Below are 20,772 nucleotides of genomic sequence, written 5' to 3' on the forward strand. Positions count from 1 at the left end.
CGGAAGCACTCTGTCTTGTCTACAATCTGCAGTGTCTGAAACAAAAATAACATTTTTGGCAATACATTCATCTTGATGGCAGCTATTCGGCCTAACAAAGAAAGTTTTAGTCTTGACCAACTATCCAAGTCTCTCTTAATCTCTGACCAACATTTTTCATAATTATCTTTAAATAAACTCAGATTTTTTGCTGTTATGTTTACCCCTAGGTATTTAACTTTTTTAACCACATTTAGTTCTGTCTCTTTCTGAAGCTGTTCCAACTCAATATCTGTCACGTTTTTCCCCAAAACTTTAGTTTTTTGCTTATTTAACTTAAATCCTGCCACTCGACCAAAGTTTTGAATCAGTTGTAGTACTCTTTTCAAACTAGACTCCGGCTCCTGTAATGTCAGAACTAGGTCATCTGCAAAAGCTTTAAGTTTATATTGTTTCGCTCCGACCTGAATCCCTTCCACCAACCGGTCCCCCCTAATCATATTCAGGAGCACTTCCAGAACCGAAATAAACAGTAATGGGGAAATCGGGCAGCCTTGTCGTGTACCTTTTTCAATTTTAAACTCTTCTGTAACCACATTGTTAACTATCAGTTTAGCCTTTTGTTCTGAATATATTGCCTCAATCCCGTTCTCAAACCCCCGTCCCACTCCCATTTCTTTTAAATTCCCCTTCATAAATTTCCAAGATATGTTGTCAAAGGCTTTCTCCGCGTCTATAAAAATTAAAACTGCTTTAGTGTTTATGTTTGTTTGTAAAAGTTCCAATATGTCTATGATGTTCCTTGTGTTAGTAAACATATGTCTGCCCGGGAGAAAGCCTGCCTGGTCTTTATGGATTATCTCACTTAAAACTTTCTTAAATCTTCGTGCCAAAACATCTGCAAATATTTTGTAATCCACATTTAAAAGGGAGATGGGACGGTAATTCTTGAGTTGTGTCTTTTCAGTTTCTGACTTTGGAATCAATGTGATAAATGCTTCTTTCCACGATTCAGGCGCCTTCTTCCCCTCCATTATTTCATTACTGACCTCCAACAAAGGTTGTATCAAATAATCCTTCAATGTCTTATAGTAGTTAGAGGTCAGTCCATCTGGCCCTGGTGATTTGCCCTGTTTCAGACTCAGGATGGCCTGTTCAATCTCTTGTCGTGTTATTTTGCCATTTAAAATTGTTCTATTTTCTTCTGACAGCTTTGCTAATCCATTTCTCTCCAAAAATTGTGTAATCTCTATTTCATCTTGTGGCCCTTGAGTATATAACTTTTTAAAATACCTCTGGAAGCACTTTCTAATCTCTCCCGGGTTCTGAATGTTCCTTCCTTCAACCTCTAAGTTTGTTACTGTATTTAATCTTTGTCTCCTTTTCAACTGCCAAGCTAGCAGTTTCCCACATTTATTTGCCGATTCAAAAGTTTTTTGTTTCATTGTTTTAATCTTCCATTCTATTTCCTGATTTATCAGCTTGGAATATTGCGCCTGATAAAGTTTAATTTCTCTCAGAATCGGTTGGGACTTCGGGTTAGATCTTAACTTCTTCTCCAACTCTTTGATACTTTCCAGAATTTTATCTTTCTTTTCATTTTGCAGTCTTTTCTTTAAGGAATTCTGTTGAATCAAGAACCCTCTCATCACAGCTTTACTTGCATCCCAGATAGTTCTTTTTTCCACCGTAGTGTTCAAATTAATCTCAAAATAGTCCTTTAGGGTTTTTTGGGCCTTCTTTACAATTCTTTGGTCTCTAAACAGGCCATCATTCATCTTCCATCTAAAGGAGCCGATTGGGATCAATGTCATATCCATTCTCAAGGCGTTATGGTCGGAGCATGTTTTGGGGCAGATTTCCACCTTCCTCACCTTAGGTGCCAGACTTCTAGTTATCCATATTTGGTCGATTCGTGTCCAAGTCAGTTGAGCTTCAGAAAAGAATGTTCCTTCTCTTCCCAGGGGGTTTCTAACTCTCCAGATGTCAACCCAGTCCATATTGTCAGTCATTTCAAAAAAGGTCTTAGGTAGTCTTCCCTCTTTAGTAATGTTCTGGTTCTGTGACTTATCCATATTTGTTGATACGACCCCGTTCATGTCCCCCATCATGATGACGTTGTTGTAATCCAGATAATCCAGCATGGTCTCGTGCAACTTCTTATAAAAATCCGATTTTCCTTCATTTGGAGCATAAATTCCTAATATCAAAATTTTTTCTCCTTGATACTGTACTTCTATTGCGAGGATTCTTCCACTTTCATCTTTAAAGAGAAATTTTGGTGAAAGGCTCTCTTTTGCATAGATCACTACACCTCTCTTTTTAACTGTATCCGATGATATAAATTCTTGACCAAGCCTTTTATTTATTAACACCTTTCTATGGAGCCTAATCACATGTGTTTCTTGTAAGCATATAATGTCCAATTGTTCCTTTTTTAAAATATGAAAAATTTTAGACCTTTTTTCGGGACTGTTACAGCCATTTATGTTCCAGCTCAAAAGCTGCAGAGACATCCTGGATAGGTCTGGTTATTCTTTCTGGGGTGGTACCTTGTTCTCCGGTCCTTGAGGATCCGAGGGGGCGGGCTCCCCTGGAAGTTCTGGCGCTGGCAATCCAAGTCCTTTGTGGAGGTCTTCTCCGTGTGCTCCCAAAAACTTGTCTCTATCTTCCACTGTTTTGATTTTGATCTTTCTCCCTCTGTAGGTAAAGGATAATCCTTGTGGAAACTCCCACCTGAAGATAATTGCGTTGCTTCTCAACAGTCTTGCCAATTCCGTGTAGTTAGATCTAAGGTCCAGCAACTGCTTAGGAATGTCCTTGTAGATTTCAATTCTCTTGCCCAAAATGTCTAGTGACTTTTCGTAGTGCAGGCCCAAAATCTTGTCCCTTTCCTCCTTTGATCTCAGTGTTATCAAACAATCTCTGGGCTTCTCTGTCCTTCTGACTCTGCCAAGCCTGAAAGCAGATACAATTTTAAAGTCTTTTTCCTCTAACTTCCAAAACTTGGCAAATTCCTTAGTTAGAAATTCAATAAAATTATCTTCTTCCACCTCTGGTATTGACCGTATCCTCAAGTTGGTCTCCCTGTTTCGCAGTTCTGTCATCAAAAAGTAAATCTGATGTTCTCCAACTTGTTTGCTGAGTGGTCTTACTTCTTTCTCAAGTTCTTCCAATCTTTGACTAGTATCTTCAGCCAGTTTACGATTTTCACCTACAGCCTCCTTTAATTCTCCAATAGACTGGGCATTCTGTGCAACTTGTCCAGTCAGCTTATTCAAGCTTTCTGTGTTCTGTTCAATTTTAGCTGTATGCAAATCAGCCTTCTTGTCCAGAGCCTCCAGTTTCTCCAAAATTTTCTCCAAGACAGAGCTACTTGTCCCTGAAGCCATATCTCCCAGGTGCAGCTCCTCTGTCTCACCCTCCCCTGCCTGTATTAGGGAGGCCGCCTCTATGTCTGGAGGCAAAGTGGAAGGCAAGGCCGGCACAGAAGATCTACGCTGTGAGGCTGCAGATAAAGTTAGAGTTGTTTGTTTAGTCCTTCCTCTTCTCCTTGCGCCACTCATTCCAAAGTTATCTGTAATCCAAGGTCAATCCAAGTTGTTCCCATGAGAAAGCAGAGTCCCAGATACAATAGTCAAACAGAGGCCGGGAAAGGGAAAGTAAAACAAAGTCACTGCTGTAAGTCCAAAATCCTCTAGAGGGAGCTTAATACGTCTTCAGGGAAAAGATCAAATCCAAGTTAAACTTATAAATTTAAATCCATGTCTATCGCCTCCACAATGTATTATTTTTAGCAGAGTAAAACTTAAAGCAAAACAGTGTTTCTTACAGTGCCTTGACTGCAACAGTTTCAAAGTATCCAGTTCCAACTCAGAATGTTTCAAAACCTAAATTCAATGTATCCAAAGTTGCAAACTGGTGCTCATCCAGGCAGCTCCAGCACCAGAGATTCTTATTTATTTTATAATCCACTGGTGCCACAGAAGAAGGATATCAATGCACCCCGAATATGACCAGCAAAAGTCAATAGCTCAAAGTCTTTCACTCAGAAAACTGCTTTAACAGGGTGCCAGCATTTGGTTAACGCATAACTTTTTGTCTCCACTCCTCCTGCTCTTTGCTTAAAGTTCAGTATAGCGGGAGATGGGCTTCCTGCTTATCCTCACTCCGTTTTCAGCCAGATTTCAACTTTTTTAAAAAAGTTTTAAAAGTTTCATAAAGTTCTCAAAAAGTTTCTGAAAGTTGACAAAAGTTTCAGAAAGTTTTCAATGTCCAAATTTACTCACGGGTTGTAGTTTCCAAAGTTCAGAAAAGTTGCAGGAAGAAAGGACAGCGCTGACCGGCAACAGCAACGCGGCTTCACTTCGCTGTTTGCGCAACGACCCACAGCGCCGCTACCCCCTCCGCGATCCGGAGCCCCTTACGGGGTCCCTTCAGCGTTTTGGGGGCTGCTTCTGGCGCCCGCCGGGTCCCGAGACCACAGGCTTCTGCCACCTGTGGTTTTCCTGAATGGGTCTCCGCTTCGCCGTAGCGGACGACCCGTTTACAGCGGAGCTCCCTTCTCCTTACTCGGAGAAGGCAGCCATTACCGGTCGCGCCGCCTCCGGAAGTCAACAAACAGCTGTTCTTAAAAATAAAATAAAACAATTGGCTTTTTTAAAAATTGAATTTCGGAAAAGCCCAAGGCTGTAGGTACTCTTTGACAGAGACATTTGAGGTTTAGCAATGTGGTGGGCCTTTGCCTGCTATGTGTTTGTTTTTACCTTTGCAAGTTCCAAGCAGCTTCATTATTGACTCTTACAATGCCTCCCATTGTTCTCTTTGTCATCTCTTTGTTTTTTTTGTCCTTTTGCCAGGCCGCTTTCGTCAAATTGAAGTGCTCACCACGGTGGCCAATGCATTCTCTTCCTTGTACTCCCAAGTCTCTGGCACTCCGCTGCAGAAAATTGGGAGCATGAATTCGACCGCTTCCAGCAAAGAGGCACCCAGCCCTCCTCCTCTGACGCGGAGCAACACGGCCAGTCGTTTCATCAAGACCTTGTCTAAACTCAATCTGTACGGGAGCCCGCAGGCGGGCGAAGGGGCCGGCAGCCCTGCCGCCTCACCAGTCGAGAAGGGGAAAGCCGAAAGTGGGGCTGAAGAAGCGGAGGCGAAAAATGAGCCCAAAACTCCAAAACACTTCAAAGCTTCTCTGCTGGCTACGGTAAAAGAGGAGACACCAAGCAACCAGTCCACTGCGGCTGAGGGTCTCAATGCTTCGGGAATTTCTTCTGGCATGAATGCAAAGCAAGGAGATGGTACTGTGCCTCCTGAAACCAAGGACTCGGTTGATTATTCAGATGAAAAAGCTGCTGCTACAAATGCGCTAGCACCAGCCAGTTCTGGGCTCGAAGTTAACGCCGAACTGCAAATAACTCCTGCTCCCGTGTTGGATAAACAGCCCTGTGCTTCAATAGCCAACCCATCCATTGCCAATCTCATGTTGCAGCAGAAGGACTCGTTTGAGATGGAAGAGGTAAGTGGAAAGGCATTTGTTTGGGCTATGTGCAAAGTCCTCCTTGGTCTCCTATGCTAGGGCTGGGCGAAATATCAATATATCATCCAAAATCGGATTGAAGTCCATATCGTGATACTGGTTTCGTAATTTTTGACCTGGCAATGTGTCATGAATTGTGGTGTGTGTGTGCTGTGCGAAAATCACAAGGTGGGAAAAACCGTAAAGCCAGCTAGTGCTTCTCTCGATTCCTGCAGCCCATGTTAACTCTGCTGACTCGGCTCTCCCCTGCCTCCTGCAGGGGGGCAGCGAATCACAAGAGCAGGTGCCGGCAAAAATCATGATGTGGGAAAAACCGTGAAGCCGGCCAATGCCTCCACATAGCTCCATCCTTATTTGAGACATCGTGATATATCAGCATACAGTGGTACCTCAGGTTACATATGCTTCAGGTTACAGACTCCGCTAACCCAGAAATAGTGCTTCAGGTTAAGACCTTTGCTTCAGGATGAGAACAGAAATCGGGTTCCGGCAGCGCGGCGGCAGCAGGAGGCCCCATTAGCTAAAGTGGTGCTTCAGGTTAAGAACAGTTTCAGGTTAAGTACGGACCTCCGGAACGAATTAAGTACTTAACCCGAGGTACCAATGTACTGCAATGTTTAGCTGGGGATACTTCACAATCTTGAAAACCAGATATCGCCCAGCCTTACCCAGTTTTGTATGCTCCTTCGATCTAGAGGTAGCATATAGCCATTGTGACTACTAGGAAGCACCAGCGAGCTTAAGTACAGCTGAAATGATGACAAATTCTTGCTAAATAAACATCTGCATTCTGGTTAGAGGCGTTTAAGTCCACAGGAGTGGGAAATCCAGCTTTTCCCAACAGGAATGAGGCAATTCCCTTTAAAAAAATATATATTTGTGTTTCTAAAAATGCATATGAAACAATGAGTGTGTGCTGGGAGTGCCCAGCGGCCTTCTGGTCTGCCTCTTCCCAAGCATTGCTTTGGCATGTTTTCATCAGGCATCGCATGGCAAGCTTACATTCCTGCAGGTTTTTCCGTGCTATCCTGGGGCTCCTTTAGGAAGTCTGTTGCTGTCAAGATAGCCAGTGTGGGAGTGAGTCAGGGCAAAGTTTCCTCGGGAGCCCTGGCCTCTGCCCTCTCAGCCAATCACGATTCTCTCAAGTCTATGTCCCATATTGATATTGGCTAAGGAGGCGCAGAGGGGTGGATTGGGCGGCGGTTGCAAGTTTGCAGGGTACAAATGCTGGCGGGGCTTTGATCCTGGGGTCCAGGCAAGGGCGGGTGATGACAAATGATCTGGTCCTTCCCCCTCCAAAAATGCCACCAGGAAAAAATAGAAAGGTGGGAACACAAGAAGCTTAAGTGTACCCAACCGGGAGCAAGTAGAACAAGGCAACGCCTCCGAAAAGCCAGACCGTAGCAGAAAGGCTTGTGAGATGAGCTTTTTCAATATGTATTTGATTCTGTAGGAAACTGTGTTAAGCTGTTGTGTGTGTGTGTGTGTGTGTGTGTGTGTGTGTGTGCCTGGTGTGGTGTTGTGTTTTTGTTTTAATGTCATTGAAGTAAAGCTGTCACTAACACAGTATAAATTCTGATATTAGTGCTAGACAATGATGTGTAGCATATTATATCCCTGGGAACTTTCAGTGCAGCTATAGTCAGAGAAGCTTTCTTCCAGGGTTGCAAATCCTGGAAGTCCAGCTTCTTCAAGTGACTTCCCTTAGAAGATTCAGGAATGAGTTTGTTTTTGCAAAGAGGTTTCTAACCTTCATTTTGTTTGCAAAGAGGGGCTTTAAAAAGAGGCACTGCTTTGTGTGGCTGCTGAAACTGCAAGGCTCTGGGAATGGAGAAGGACTTCTAATATTGAGGGTGAACTAAATTCACTCACCTGGGTCTTGCCTGTCCGCAGAGAGCTTTCTGCTCTCTACTTGCTCTAGTTGCACCTTGCCTTTCCCGACTATTCTAGCATTTTGCCATTAGCACTGATTTAAATCCACCACAGCTGCTTCTGATGCACACTGAGATTTATATAGAATTCTGTTGTTGTTTTTAATTAGATGGGGTGGCAGGACTCAGGGCCATACTGTGAACTTGGCTCTGATCACAGTGAAGTTGAAAAAGTGGCTGGATCTGGTTATTGGCTTGCAATGCAATGCATATTTCAAAAAGTGAAAATCCGGACACAAAAGTTTGTTGAGCCTTTTTGGGCAAAGTTGTTGAGGTTTTGTTTTTGTTTGCAAAATCTCCATAAAATTTGAAAGTTTTCTGCTATTTTTAAGAAGATTTGCTGAAAAATATACACTTCTGGCATGGGTTGCCATACGCCCGGGTTTTTACCGCTTTTCAAAAAAGCGGTACATATCCCAGATATGTCTGGGAAATCCCAGACTTATGGCAGCCCTGTGCAACAGTGTGCCTTGGCAAAGAAGTAGTGGTCAATTATGAAGACGAGTAGAATTTTGAGACTCGTTTGTGCAGCAGCTTTCTCTTTCTGCATTCCTTGTCCGTCTGTCTAGATGTTCTAGTCCAACCTGGTGTTTTCCAGATGATTTGAACTATAGCTCCGGTCATCCCTGGCCATGCTTGCCAACGATGACTGGAGCTATGATTCAAGGCATTTTTGGGGGAGGCTGCCAGGTTGGGGGAGTCTGTTCTCATCCAGGCTGCCGTATAACCACAAGAGAGTTCCTGTTACGCTGTGAGATTACATGATTAAAGGCTGTTGCAAGCCCAAATCTCCCATTCCCAGAAGAGGTTTGTGTCTTGTTCCAAGGAAGCCTCTGTTAGGGGCAGCCAGTTCTGCTGCCTCTGTGTGCAGTTCCTCAGAATAACTGCTCGGAAGAGGCTGCCTGGTGCAGCTCTGCATGAAGCTCACAGCAGTATTTGCATAGGTCACTATTGCACTTTCATAAGCCTTCTTCAGACATTACTATTACGCTATTATTATTATCCTATTAAGGAAACATGGGACGTGGGTGGCACTGTGGGTTAAACCACAGAGCCTAGGACTTGCCGATCAGAAGGTCGGCGGTTCGAATCCCCGCAACGGGGTGAGCTCCCGTGGCTCGGTCCCTGCTCCTGCCAACCTAGCAGTTCGAAAGCACGTCAAAGTGCAAGTAGATAAATAGGTACCACTCCGGCGGGAAGGTAAACGGCATTTCCGTGCGCTGCTCTGGTTCGCCAGAAGTGGCTTAGTCATGCCGTCCACATGACCCGGAAGCTGTATGCCGGCTCCCTCGGCCAATAAAGGGAGATGAGCGCCGCAACCCCAGAGTCGGCCACGACTGGACCTAATGGTCAGGCGTTCCTTTACCTAATAAAACATGTGAGAGGCACGGAAGTGGGGAACCAAGCATGCCAGCTCTGCTCCCTCCTTCTCATCTTCATCCCTCGTCTTCTTTTCACTGACTCATAGAGTTGGCAGTGACTCTGAGGATCATCTAGTCTGGGGTTTCCTCAACTTGTGTCTCCAGCTGTTTTTGGATTACAGTTCCAGTCATCCCTAGCTGGTCAGGGATGATGGGAGCTGTTGCCCAGCAACATAAAGAGAACCACAGGTGTCCCATCCCAGGCTAAGCCTTTGTAAGGTTCTAAGCACCTACATCAAAGTTCCCTCTGGCATAGAATCTTGTTTAGGATGAGGATTAGACAAGGGCAGTCAACAGAAGTGGCCATACTAGGATTTCTAGAAGGAAGCTGAACTATTTTGTGTGTGTGTGTGTGTGTCTGTGTGCCTGTGAAATCCATGTGTATTGTGAATCAAGGGATCAATTAGCCTCATTATAGAAAGGAACAGGGAAGAGAAAAATTAGGGTTTTAGCTAAACTGTGGTCATCTTGGTGGCATTCATTTCCTATTCATCGTGTGTGTGTTTCTTGTGGTACTGTAGTTTTAGACCCTAAACTGTCTTGGAGACCACTGATGGAAAGGGAAAGGTATACATAGAATCATACAGTTGGTTGGGACCCTGAGGATCATCTAGTCTAACTCCCTGCAATGCAGGAATATGCAGCTCTCAATAATAATAATAATAATAATAATAATAATAATAATAATAATAATAATAACCACTACTAAGAAGTGCACCATGCTCTAACCAACTGAGCTATCCACTTGGATCATCTTTATTTCATTTCTTTTCACACATCTGGACGTAACTCTGCTGGAAAACTAGAGCTCTCCTACTCATAACAGCATAATCTCTTTACATAGAATCATAGAATCATAGAATCACAGCCTCTATGTTGTCCAACTTTAACATCATACTGAACTGTTACAGTAAAGCCATCCTTTGAGGACTTTGCCATTTCAAGCATCTTCCCACGTGGTCTGGGCCTCAATAAGTGCTTTCAGGCTGGATCTATTTGGGAACATGTTTCTTCTTTTCACCTTCAGGTTAGACATGGCAAATTGGGCCCAAATCCCTGTGTCAGGGCTGGTGCCAGCATGTGGAATGGTCAGAAAGCTTCCAGGCAGGATTCAGGGCCCTGGAAGAGACCCACCCACCTATATTTGAGTTGGGGTCTTCCTGCCATGTTCTGCCAGGGCACGGTGGAAAAGTCAAAATGGCAGGTGCCCATCACAGATTTCAGTGGCATTACTACTGTCTTCTGCCACCATGGCAAACTCACAAAATTGGTGAGGACCTGCACCAGAACTGTGGGGTCACTAAATGGCACTGCCGGGGGCACATCTGGAATTTGTCTTGTGTGCTGTGCTGGTGCAGTGATGTAAGATTCAAGGTTTCCTGCCCTTTAGCCTTCCAGGGGTGTGGGGTGGGGAGAGGGAATGACACAACAAAATGCATACAAAAATCCCCCATTTTGTTTCCTTGGACAAAGCTCAAACAGTTTTCTTTCAATAGCATTTAATCCATTCTTTTTAAGCTGTGATAACAGGGACACAATGCCTCATTGCTTGATATTTTGAAAATACCCTGGTTTCCTAAAAGGAAGTCCTTTGATATTGGATGTTTCTATTTTAATAAACCAGTATTAAGTCAGAGTTTGTTGTGTGAGAAAAGAGAAAGCAAGCAGTTTTATCACCAAAGAACATCTTGGAATTGAGGAAATGTCTGAAAGTTGGTCAGTTGTGAAATGTGGAGACTGGCCACTTGAGAAGGGAGAGAACAAGTCTAGCTGCCTTCACTTAGATGGATTCTTACTTAAACAAGTTGGCATAAATATTTGCAGTTCTTAATACCAGCCTTAGTAATTTAAAGAGCACACTTTTGTTTTATAGGCAGCATCACTTTGGGGAACGTGACTGGAGACGATTGTGTGACACAGAGGTTATTGCAATGGGCAAAGTTACTTTATTGCCCTGCTCACTTGAGGGGAGTAGTCAGGAGCAAGAAATGCCACTCTGAATGACCGGATATTACATAAAATGATGGCTGGTGAATAAAATGATGTTGCGGCTTGAAGCACTGATTCAGATATGTTTAAATAACAAGTTTGTTAGTGGCAAAAAATTATACAGGCTACCCAAACCCATGTTGACCATAAGCTCAAATTTGGGGATTTGGAAGTTGTGGGGAATCCACCCACTTCTGGAAAAATCCAGAATCTTCTGCCAGGTAATAGTAATTGGTATTAAACCTTTTCATATGAATATTATCAAAGCTATGTTCCAGAATATGAAGGTTCTCTCACAGACTAAACGTGTTACAATATTCAGGGTTTGCTACCTTTAGGTGAAATGTAACAGAAGAAAGTTTTGTATTTGTAGCTTGTCTACAGTTTGCATATAACCTCTGTAATTTAAGGAATGGCTATTTATAGTTTGCTGTGTCCTGGATTTCAGAGTTCTTTTTTAACAATGAAGAGATGTTTTTGTGTTTAGGTAGCGCTGTTGCTAAGCTGCAATCTTATATGTGCTTAAATGGGAGTAAGCACGGCTGAATTCAGTAGTGCTTATTTCTTGAGCAGACATGGATAAGATTACACTCCTAAGGCGCCTTTGCAGGCCACTCAGATACGCAGTTTTCTTGCAAACACATGCATAGAGTAACCTTTGCCATCATAATGGGTCTAGACGAAACTAGACAATACAGTTTTTCTGGCAAGCAATGAGCAGATTTCGACTGAGAGGGTGTGATAGCCTTTTTTAAAAAAGTTTATTCTTGTTGGGGTCCCCTCCCTCCCAAGAGTCTGGGCTTGAGTAGTTCAGAGAAAATTGCTAGAATGAACAATGTATGCGCAAACTTGGGGATAGCAGATGGTTTTGGCATGGATGCTAATTGTTTGGACAGGACTCTCAGTTAATTTTACATCATCTAATTGGCACCTGCTACTTCTAGTACTGCTTTTGGCAAAATATTAACATGGAGTAAAGCTTCAGACATTGTACATACATATACATGCATACATACATACATACATACATACATACATATAATGTTCAACTGTCCCCTACATAGCATAGCCAGGGCTAAATTCCTGGGTCCTGCTTTACTGCGCTTGGTTGGCAGGCCTGTTGAGTCACACGCCGCACTGCTTTTGCAGGATACAGATCCTTCTGTAACTCTGCAGGTGGCGAGATTTCTGAACGCGGTTATCTCACACTCAAAAACCACCAAAAAACAACATCAAAACTAATCGGACTGTTATGATGAGAATGCATGTCGGAGTTCGTCTCCAGTAATCCTTTTCTGTGATCCGTCCCTTGGAGCTCTCCTGGCCCCAAGCTGTCACTTGGCTCTGCTCAATGACCCACCCTTGCATCGTGGTGTTCACCTTCTGCTGTCGGATATATCTGTTTTTATGTCTCTGTGTTTTTATGTTTGTACATATTTTATGGGCTAATAGCCGTAAATAAATAAATAAATAAATAAATAAATAAGACATACATACATACATGTCTTTCCACAGTTTAAACCATGCTCAAGGCTGCTTGCAACATGTAAATATATATACAACAAAAGCAGTTGTAAAAAAATAAATAAAACATTACAAATACGCAACCAAACCCAAACAATTTCCACATAAATCACAATAAGATCCAAAATGAAAATGCAAAACACCTCCCCACTCCACCCCACAACAGCACCCCAGCCCGAGGGGCTGTTCAGTAGCCTCAGCTTTTGTAGTTGGAGTCAGCCCTTTCCAGGCCAAGTGGAAAAGGCCCACAGGGCAGGGAGCAGGTCTTCCTGGGCTCACAGCCAAGATGGTCTCTGGTCTCTTCAGCATCCTCAGCTTTTGGAGACCAGAACAGGCAATTTCACGTGGGTGGCAAAGAGAGGGAGAAACAGAGGGGAAATGGAGGGTTAAAGAGAAAGAAAAGCCCAGCTACTTTTGACTGTGGCTCCATTGACTTATCAGTATGTGGCTCCTGACAAAGTAACACTGAGAGAACATGGCCCTCGAAAAGCACCGTATTTTTCGCTCTATAAGACGCACCAGACCATAAGACGCACCTAGTTTTTGGTGGAGGAAAACAAAAAAAAAAAAATATTCTGAATCCCAGAAGCCAGAACAGCAAGAGGGATTGCTGCACAGCGATCCCTCTTGTTGTTCTGGCTTCTGGGATAGCTGCGCAGGCTGCATTCGCTCCGTAAGACGCACAAACATTTCCCCTTACTTTTTAGGAGGGGAAAAGTGCGTCTTAGAGAGCAAAAAATACGGTAAACTTTTGCCTATCCTTGCTATAGTGTAGCCACTAGTCTCCATTTTGCATTGCTTTGGATTGGGTGCTTTTAGTTTGACCCTCTAGATGGAATGTGGCTGACACTCAGTGTGTCGTTCCTAGTCACACTCTTGAATATCCTATTCTTATATGAATTAAACAAGAATTGTGATGTATACCACTTTGGTGATGATATGCATCTCCCAATCAGTTGAGCGCATTAATAATCTTATCGCAGTCGAGGCAATTGCCACTTTGTGTGGGGTGATTAGATTAGCTTGTGGGATGTCTTCCTCCCTTGTTTGGGTTGGGGAGCATGTATTTGCTTAAAGGCATAATTATTCCCTCAGTTGCCACACCAAAAAGTTGGCAGCTGTGTTGTAGCTGGTTACAAGGCTTTCTCCAAACAATGGCTAGCAATAACTCACTAGAACTAGGGGAATTTAAACAGAGGTGACTGCAGTCTCATCCTACCTTGGGGCAAAGCTAACTTCACCTGCAAAACTGGTTGAATGCTAATAAAAAGTAGTCATATCCATCTTTTAGATTGATTGCAACTGGTGGTGTGGTTTCTTTTTTACTTAATTTTGAAATTTTAATTTGATTCTTACATCCGGGATGGTTTTATATATAATTTTATCGATGAGGTGGCTCTCTTGCTTTGTGCAACAAGAAAAGAGACATTTCCCCCCTTGAACAAAACCTTTCCTGTCTAGTTTCTCTTTGTTGCTGGGTGGTGGGAAGTTGCATGAGAACTGCTTATTTAGCAATTAATTTAGAGCAGCTTTCATGCTGTTTAAACAAAGGAGCTGCTTTGTGCTACATCTCCCCATTCCAGCCGGCCTTGCAACATAGTCTCTGACACGAAATAGAACTTTATAGAGGGAAATGTGAGCTGTGAAACCTGTAGTGCTGCCTATTTAAATGTTTTGGGTTGAATCTACTGGCCAGATTAGTCATGATTTGACAGCTGACATTGGATGGTGTTTTGAGGTGATGTCAGGCCTTGTCTGTGGCGTTAATTACTTTGGTAATAAACCTACCGTGTGGTGTTCTAGAATCATAAAATCATAGAGCTGCAAGGGAACCTCAGGATCATCTATTCCAGTGTTTCCCAAACTTGGGTCTCCCGCTGTTTTTGGACTACAACTCCCATCATCCTTAGCTAGCAGGACCAGCAGTCAGGGATCATGGGAATCAGTGTTAGAAACTGAGATATGAAAGCTGGGAGCTAAATGGCACCTTAAACCTAGGTTATGGGCGCAACAACGGAATGTCTAGGTGTGCTTTTTTATAACAAAAATAAAAAGCTGAAAATGAATGAACTGCAGCTAAAATATTATGTTTGTTTTTCACGGGGTCTCGTCCTTCCCATGCCCACCCCCTTAATATTCTTAAGAGGGTCTCTTCTCCAGTCTTCAGAGAGTAGCCTCTAGTGGGGAGGCAGAGAAAGGTCCTCCTTTCCTTCCACTCTGCAAATCTTAGGCACAGTACTGAGCCCAGAGCTCAGAAACTGCTCACGCTAATGAAATTCCCTGTCACAAAATGCACCTAGAACAATGGAAGTTTCGAACACTGATGGGAACCGTAGTCCAAAAACCCTGCAGTGCAGGAAAATGAAGTTGTCCCATATGGGGATCAAACCTGCAGACTTGGCACTGTCAGCACTATGCTCTAGCCCAGCCTTTCTCAACCTGTGGGTCCCCAGATGTTGTTGAACTACAACTCCCATCATTCCTAGCCAACATGACCAGTGGTCAGGGATGATGGGAGTTGTTGTCTAACAACATCTGGGGACCCACAGGTTGAGAACCGCTGCAACCCATGGGTACACAAACTAAGGCCCGAGGACAGGATCCGGCCCAATCGCCTTCTAAATCTGGCCTGCGGACGGTCCGGGAATCAGCGTGTTTTTACATGAGTCGAATATATCCTTTTATTTAAAATGCATCTCTGGGTTATTTGTGGGGCATAGGAATTCGTTCTTTTTCTTCTTCTTCAAAATATAGTCCACCCCCCCAAGGTCTAAGGGACAGTGGACTGAAAAAGTTTGCTGACCCCTGCTCTAACCCACTGAGCTATGTGTGAATACTCAATTCTTCATCTATGAACCTGTACAAATAATATTAAAAAGTCTACATATGGAATTGTATCAAGGGGAGATTATTTAGGATCTGCTAAAATCCTAAAGCAATGGGATAGTTTTCAGCTTTCACAGAACTGTTCTGAGGATCAGTATTAATGTGGTTTGGACTGGGGGAGAGAGAGAGAAGGAGGTAGCTTGCAGACTCAGAGGCATGGTAGAAACCTCTGCAACATGTTAGTGGTTTTAAGATCAGAAGATTTGCAGCTGGGGCCTCTACAATACCCTTTATGAACAATGTCTCCCTCCACCCTTTTAAACACAGCGTTTGGGGAAGACTTTAGTGAAATTCACAAGCTAGCTGTCATTAACTTTATTATTTTTGTTTGGTCTAAATAATGATATTGTGTTACTGCATCAATAAACCAGCACAGCTACCTGTTGCTTTTGTTGTTGTTTGTTTTGTTTTTAAACATTCTTGCCTAAAAACAAAAAGCTCTTTTGGAGATGATTGTGTTTTCTATGCAACATTTCTCTTTTTTAAAAAGAACCCAAAACCTTAATTGCCCCTGGGATACTGATATGGTGTCTTTTTATTCCACATATATCATGTTCTGCATGTTCCAGCTTAAGTACTTATTTTCTCCTGCAGGAAGTCTGAAAGGGATATACTAGTGATAAACAGCAATGAATGTTTACTTTGGATTGCCAAATTTGATTGTGTTGCATTGTGAATCAGCTAAGTAGCTAGTTATGTTGATCAGTGGGCATAACTGTCTGTTGGGTATGACTCAAAAAATGCTTTGATTTTATTCCTACTGCAGATTCAAAGTACAGAAGGAGAGATTCCACATGCTCTTAACATGAGCCAGCTGGCTTTAGCCAAGACTAAAAAAGGTGAGTAGGTTTCCCTCCTCTTTCTTTTTGGCCCCCTCTGAAACGGCTCTGGCACAGCCCCATTTGTTTCTGACAGTGCCCATTGACATGTTGATGCAAGTACTTGGGAGCTTCTTAAATTGCAGCCCACCCAAAAGATCCTTGTCTGCTTCTCTGCCAGCTTTCAAATCATAGTCTTCCCCTTGTGAAGTGGCACTTCAAATGAGAGAGGATGAGTCACGTTTCTAACCTCAATGAATGGTTCTGCTTCTCTGTGCTGCGGGTGATGGGTCGGAGAAACGGAAAGGTTGTGTTTTGCTTTGTTTTTTTTATAACGGAGCCCTGTCATTTGAAATGACAATTTTAAACCTTAAAATTACAAACTCTTTCAACCTGAATTGTGTGGTACATCCAGCATTTTACTGCCCTTCAGACTGCTGACTCTACAGAAGCCTCGTACTTTTGACCACACAGATTGTCTTCCACTGCAGTCCTCTGCACATTTTAAGTTCCACTGTGTCCAAGGGGGATTCTTCCCTAGTAAGTCTGTTTTCACGGTGCAGCATTTATTCCCCTCTTTCTCTGCCAATAAGGGATGCAGGTGGCGCTGTGGGTTAAACCACAGAGCCTAGGACTTGGCAATCAGAAGGTCGGTGGTTTGAATCCCCACGACGGGGTGAGCTCCCGTTGCTCGGTCCCTGCTCCTGCCAACCTAGCAGTTCGAAAGCATGCAGTGCAAGTAGATAAATAGGTACCGCTCAGGCGGGAAGATAAACGGCGTTTCCGTGTGCTGCTCTGGTTCGCCAGAAGCGGCTTAGTCATGCTGGCCACATGACCCGGAAGCTGTACGCTGGCTCCCTCGGCCAATAAAGCGAGATGAGCGCCACAACCCCAGAGTCAGCCACGACTGGACCTAATGGTCAGGGGTCCCTTTACCTTTACGTATTTTTGTCAATATATGGGCTATTGCCCAAAGGATGAAAGCAAGGGCAGTGTAGGATTCCCAGCCTGCACTATACAGCTGATGGACATGAAGAAATCCCAGAATGCATCACAGGAAAGCACCATTTGATTCCTGAGCCTTGTCTGAGCAAGGAAAAGGGGTGGGATCCTGGGAGGCCAAATTAACTGGGTTATTGTGCAGTGTAGCAAAGATATCTGCCCACCATTCAGGGAGCTGATCAAGAAAATGCATTGTTCATTGCATGCATGTAACTTTTGAATGTACTTTAGAAGTTGCTATGCAATATAAATAAAATAGACATATAGAGTGAATTGTGCTTCCAGTTTCAATACAGAAAACATTTTGCTACTGATCTCAAATTTGGGGGGGGGGGGAAACACTGATGCCATGTGCATGTGAAGCTGACAATAGAATTTAGGTACATACATGCTTGTGTGAGTGTGTGCACTTTGAGTTGAGAGCCCTATGCTCCTGTTTAGTAATAAATCAGCTTATTATCAGACCCAGGTTTTGTTTATTAATTCTCCGAGTCCTTAAGTCCTTCAACCTTGGTTCAGGCTCACATGAAAGCCCTAGCCTTGCATTGCAAGATGTTATCTCGTTTCCATCAACCTGTTTTCCACTGCCTGTTTCCAAAGCCCATTAATAACAAAACAGGAGTCCAGATGCACCTTTCATATTTGTAGCTTGTGACTCTTAAACGGCTGCTTTGATACCCATACCAGTGTTATGCTCTTCAGCACAGAATGTTATGCACTTGTAATACATTTTTGGTGGCATTGTGCCTCCAAGGAGAAGGTCACTGTTGCTTTTTGTAACTTACTGCGGTCTGAAAAACATGTTTAGCAGGCACGCAGTAAAACGTACAATATCTGATTGTTTTTATAATCTTTGTCTTTTTTTTTACAAGCATGGGGGCAACCCATTCTTAGGATTTTTATGTTAAACACTGCTGCATTTTACAACTACTGTGCCATGCACAAGTGCAAGCTTTTAAAAAAATGTCACTGCCCTCTTTATGAATTGTGCTTAAAAAGAAAAAAGCTTAATGTAATCATTTTTCATAATCTTCTGCTGGCTGAAAAAACAATATTGCAAAACAATCTTCCTGTACATATGATATGATGTACTTTTTAGGTAATGCATTTTACCCAAATGAGTTTATCTGGTGTGTTCAGCACGGCATTTGTTATTACGTAACCCGAATGGAGATATGCTTTGCTTTCTGGATTTCTTTCCTATGACTGGAACAAAAAGATACCCTTGCTTTGCACTATAAAAATGAAAGTGCTGCTGAAATGTCCAGCATATGCTAGTTAATTGGGGGAAGCTTATTTCAGGGAAGGCACCACTTTCCTGCCCCTCACTCCTTTCTTCTGTAATGGCTTGACCTTGGAGCAACATGAGTATTAGGGGGGCTAGTGTGCCAGTGTATGAGTAAGGTAGTGATGGCCAAACTTGGCCCTCCAGCTGTTTTGGGACTACAACTCCCATCATCCCTAGCTAACAGGACCAGTGGTCAGGGATGATGGGAATTGTAGTCCCAAAACAGCTGGAAGGCCAAGTTTGGCCATCACTGGAGTAAGGCTTCAGAGATCAAGGTTTAAATCCCCTCTTGGGCATGAAGCTCACTAGGTGACCATGGGCCAGTGTTGCTGCATTTCAGTCTAACCTACCTCACAGAGTTGTCGTAGGGATAAAATGAGTGGGGGGAAACCGTGAGCACGACATTGAAGAAGAGGGTGGGTTTAACAAACCCGTAAGTAACAGTTTGTTCTTTCTGGAACCCCAGCTCTCAAGTCTCTGGCAGATTGAGAGAGAAGCTGAACACCCAAGTGTCTTGAAAGCTCAGAAGTCAAATACAATCATATGAACTTGCCTTATACTGAATCCAGCTGTCCTGTGATAAGACATTTGCCCAGCATCACCTATTTTATCTATCCATTTAAAAGGTTTATGTTGATATTACTAACAAAATAAAATAAATAACATTTAATTAATTTATTTTTTTAAATCCTTCCAGTAGCACCTTAGAGATCAACTAAGTTAGTTATTGGTATGAGCTTTCGACACGATAGCTCATACCAATAACTAACTTAGTTGGTTTCTAAGGTGCTACTGGAAGGAATTTATTTATTTTATTTTAGTTATTTTATTTTGTTTCAACTACGGCAGACCAACACGGCTACCTACCTATTGATATTACTAGTACTCCTACATTTGTATCCTGCCTTGCCACTAAGTTGCTCAAGGTCATGGTATACGTGGTTCTCCCCTCCTCGTCTCATTATCACAACAACCCTCTGAGGTACGTTTGGCTGGGAGATGGGGACTGGTTGATGGTCACCAAATGAGCTCATGACTAGATGGGGATATGAACCCTTGTCTCCCAAGTCCTAACCATACACTACATTGAGTTTCTACTATACCAGTATTCAGCTTCCAGGATGGATTTAGAAGCGTTTTTCAGCTGAGAAGATCAAAGTTTTGTGTTTGTCCACTGGAAATGTGAAATAATTCATAGCCACAATTTGTTGTTGCTGTTGTTGTTCTTGACCATTATTTCAGTTTTGCAGGAGGTGTTGCTTTATTTTTAGCACAGTTGCTTCCCATTTTGGGAGGTAGTTAATACAACAGTTACAGATATATGTGCAGACTTCAGTACACAAACAGGTCAATACACAGGGCCAGCAGTTCTTCATGGCCTAGATGTCTGAGAACCTCTCAGCTAGAGGGTGCCATCAGAGTTGACCCTGCTAACCAGCAGATACTGGGGTGCAGCAGTAGCAACCCACCACTCTTTCCTCCTGAGCCCACCAGCTGTTCCCCTCTGCTTCCCTGAGGCGTTTTGGAAGACAGTGTCTATATGATTGTCAACGTTATATAGCTCTCTTTAGTTGAGCAGTGGAGAAGAGCCAACTTGCCAAAAGCCTTACATACAAAGATGAGGGAACTGTGGCCCTCCAGCTCCCATCAGCCTCAGCCAGCAGTTAGGGATGATGGACTCTGGATTCCACCGACACTTGGAGGCCAAGGGTTTCCTCAGGGGATGAAACAAATTGCAAATGAAGACCCTTCTCCACCACTGCTTACCAAGTTAAGGGTCAAGTAGGACACTGCTATGCCATTAACTCGCTCCTATTTTTCTGGTTTCAGATTTAGATCTGAGTCTGCAGAATGCAAAATTGACTAAGGCGTAACAGGTTCAAGCCAGTTTGTTTAGTGGATAGGAATGTATGATAAGAATTATTACAAAGGGGAATTTGCTGATGTGAATTTGTTGGATTGAGTTTCAGTGTGTTTTTGAGTTCATGTGCCCTTTAAAGCAGCCAATAAGAGCATTTTTCTCTCTTTTGAAAATGTTTTGACTATTTGTTTCTGAACATTGCTCGCACTGGGCCTTCAGGTATAATGCAGGTATTAGTTTTACTGTTCTTAATGCTTAAAAAAAAATTATTTGGTGGTTCACAAAGGCCAGCCTAATAAAAACTTGCAATTACTACTTTGCAAGGCCAACACTATTACTCAATGGTCTGAAGATTTCATTGCCCTTTCTATATTTGAGCACAGGGCTTCTAATAATCAATCTCATTTAGATACCTATTCAGACATATGGACTGCTTATATTAGTCTATATGTTTAAATTGCGGCTGCTGGAAAAAAATATTTTAAATGTCCCCCTCTCCCTTTCTTTTTGTTATACAGTGGTACCTCAGGTTAC

At 43.0% G+C, this 20,772-nt stretch overlaps 1 protein-coding gene across 7 annotated transcripts in view; it reads left to right on the forward strand.

The window, feature by feature from the left end:
- The window catches only part of ITPRID2 (ITPR interacting domain containing 2), a 79,888-nt gene that overhangs the window by 40,115 nt on the left and 19,001 nt on the right, over positions 1-20,772 (forward strand). For all 7 annotated transcript variants that reach the window (XM_083626571.1, XM_083626574.1, XM_083626573.1 and 4 more), the window contains 2 exons: positions 4,839-5,497; positions 16,036-16,108. In XM_083626571.1, coding sequence (XP_083482697.1) covers positions 4,839-5,497; positions 16,036-16,108 — 732 coding nt within the window. The remainder of the gene's footprint in view (positions 1-4,838; positions 5,498-16,035; positions 16,109-20,772) is intronic.

The sequence above is a fragment of the Podarcis filfolensis genome (genome assembly GCF_964270895.1).
Source record: "Podarcis filfolensis genome assembly, chromosome: 1".
NCBI lineage: Eukaryota > Metazoa > Chordata > Lepidosauria > Squamata > Lacertidae > Podarcis > Podarcis filfolensis.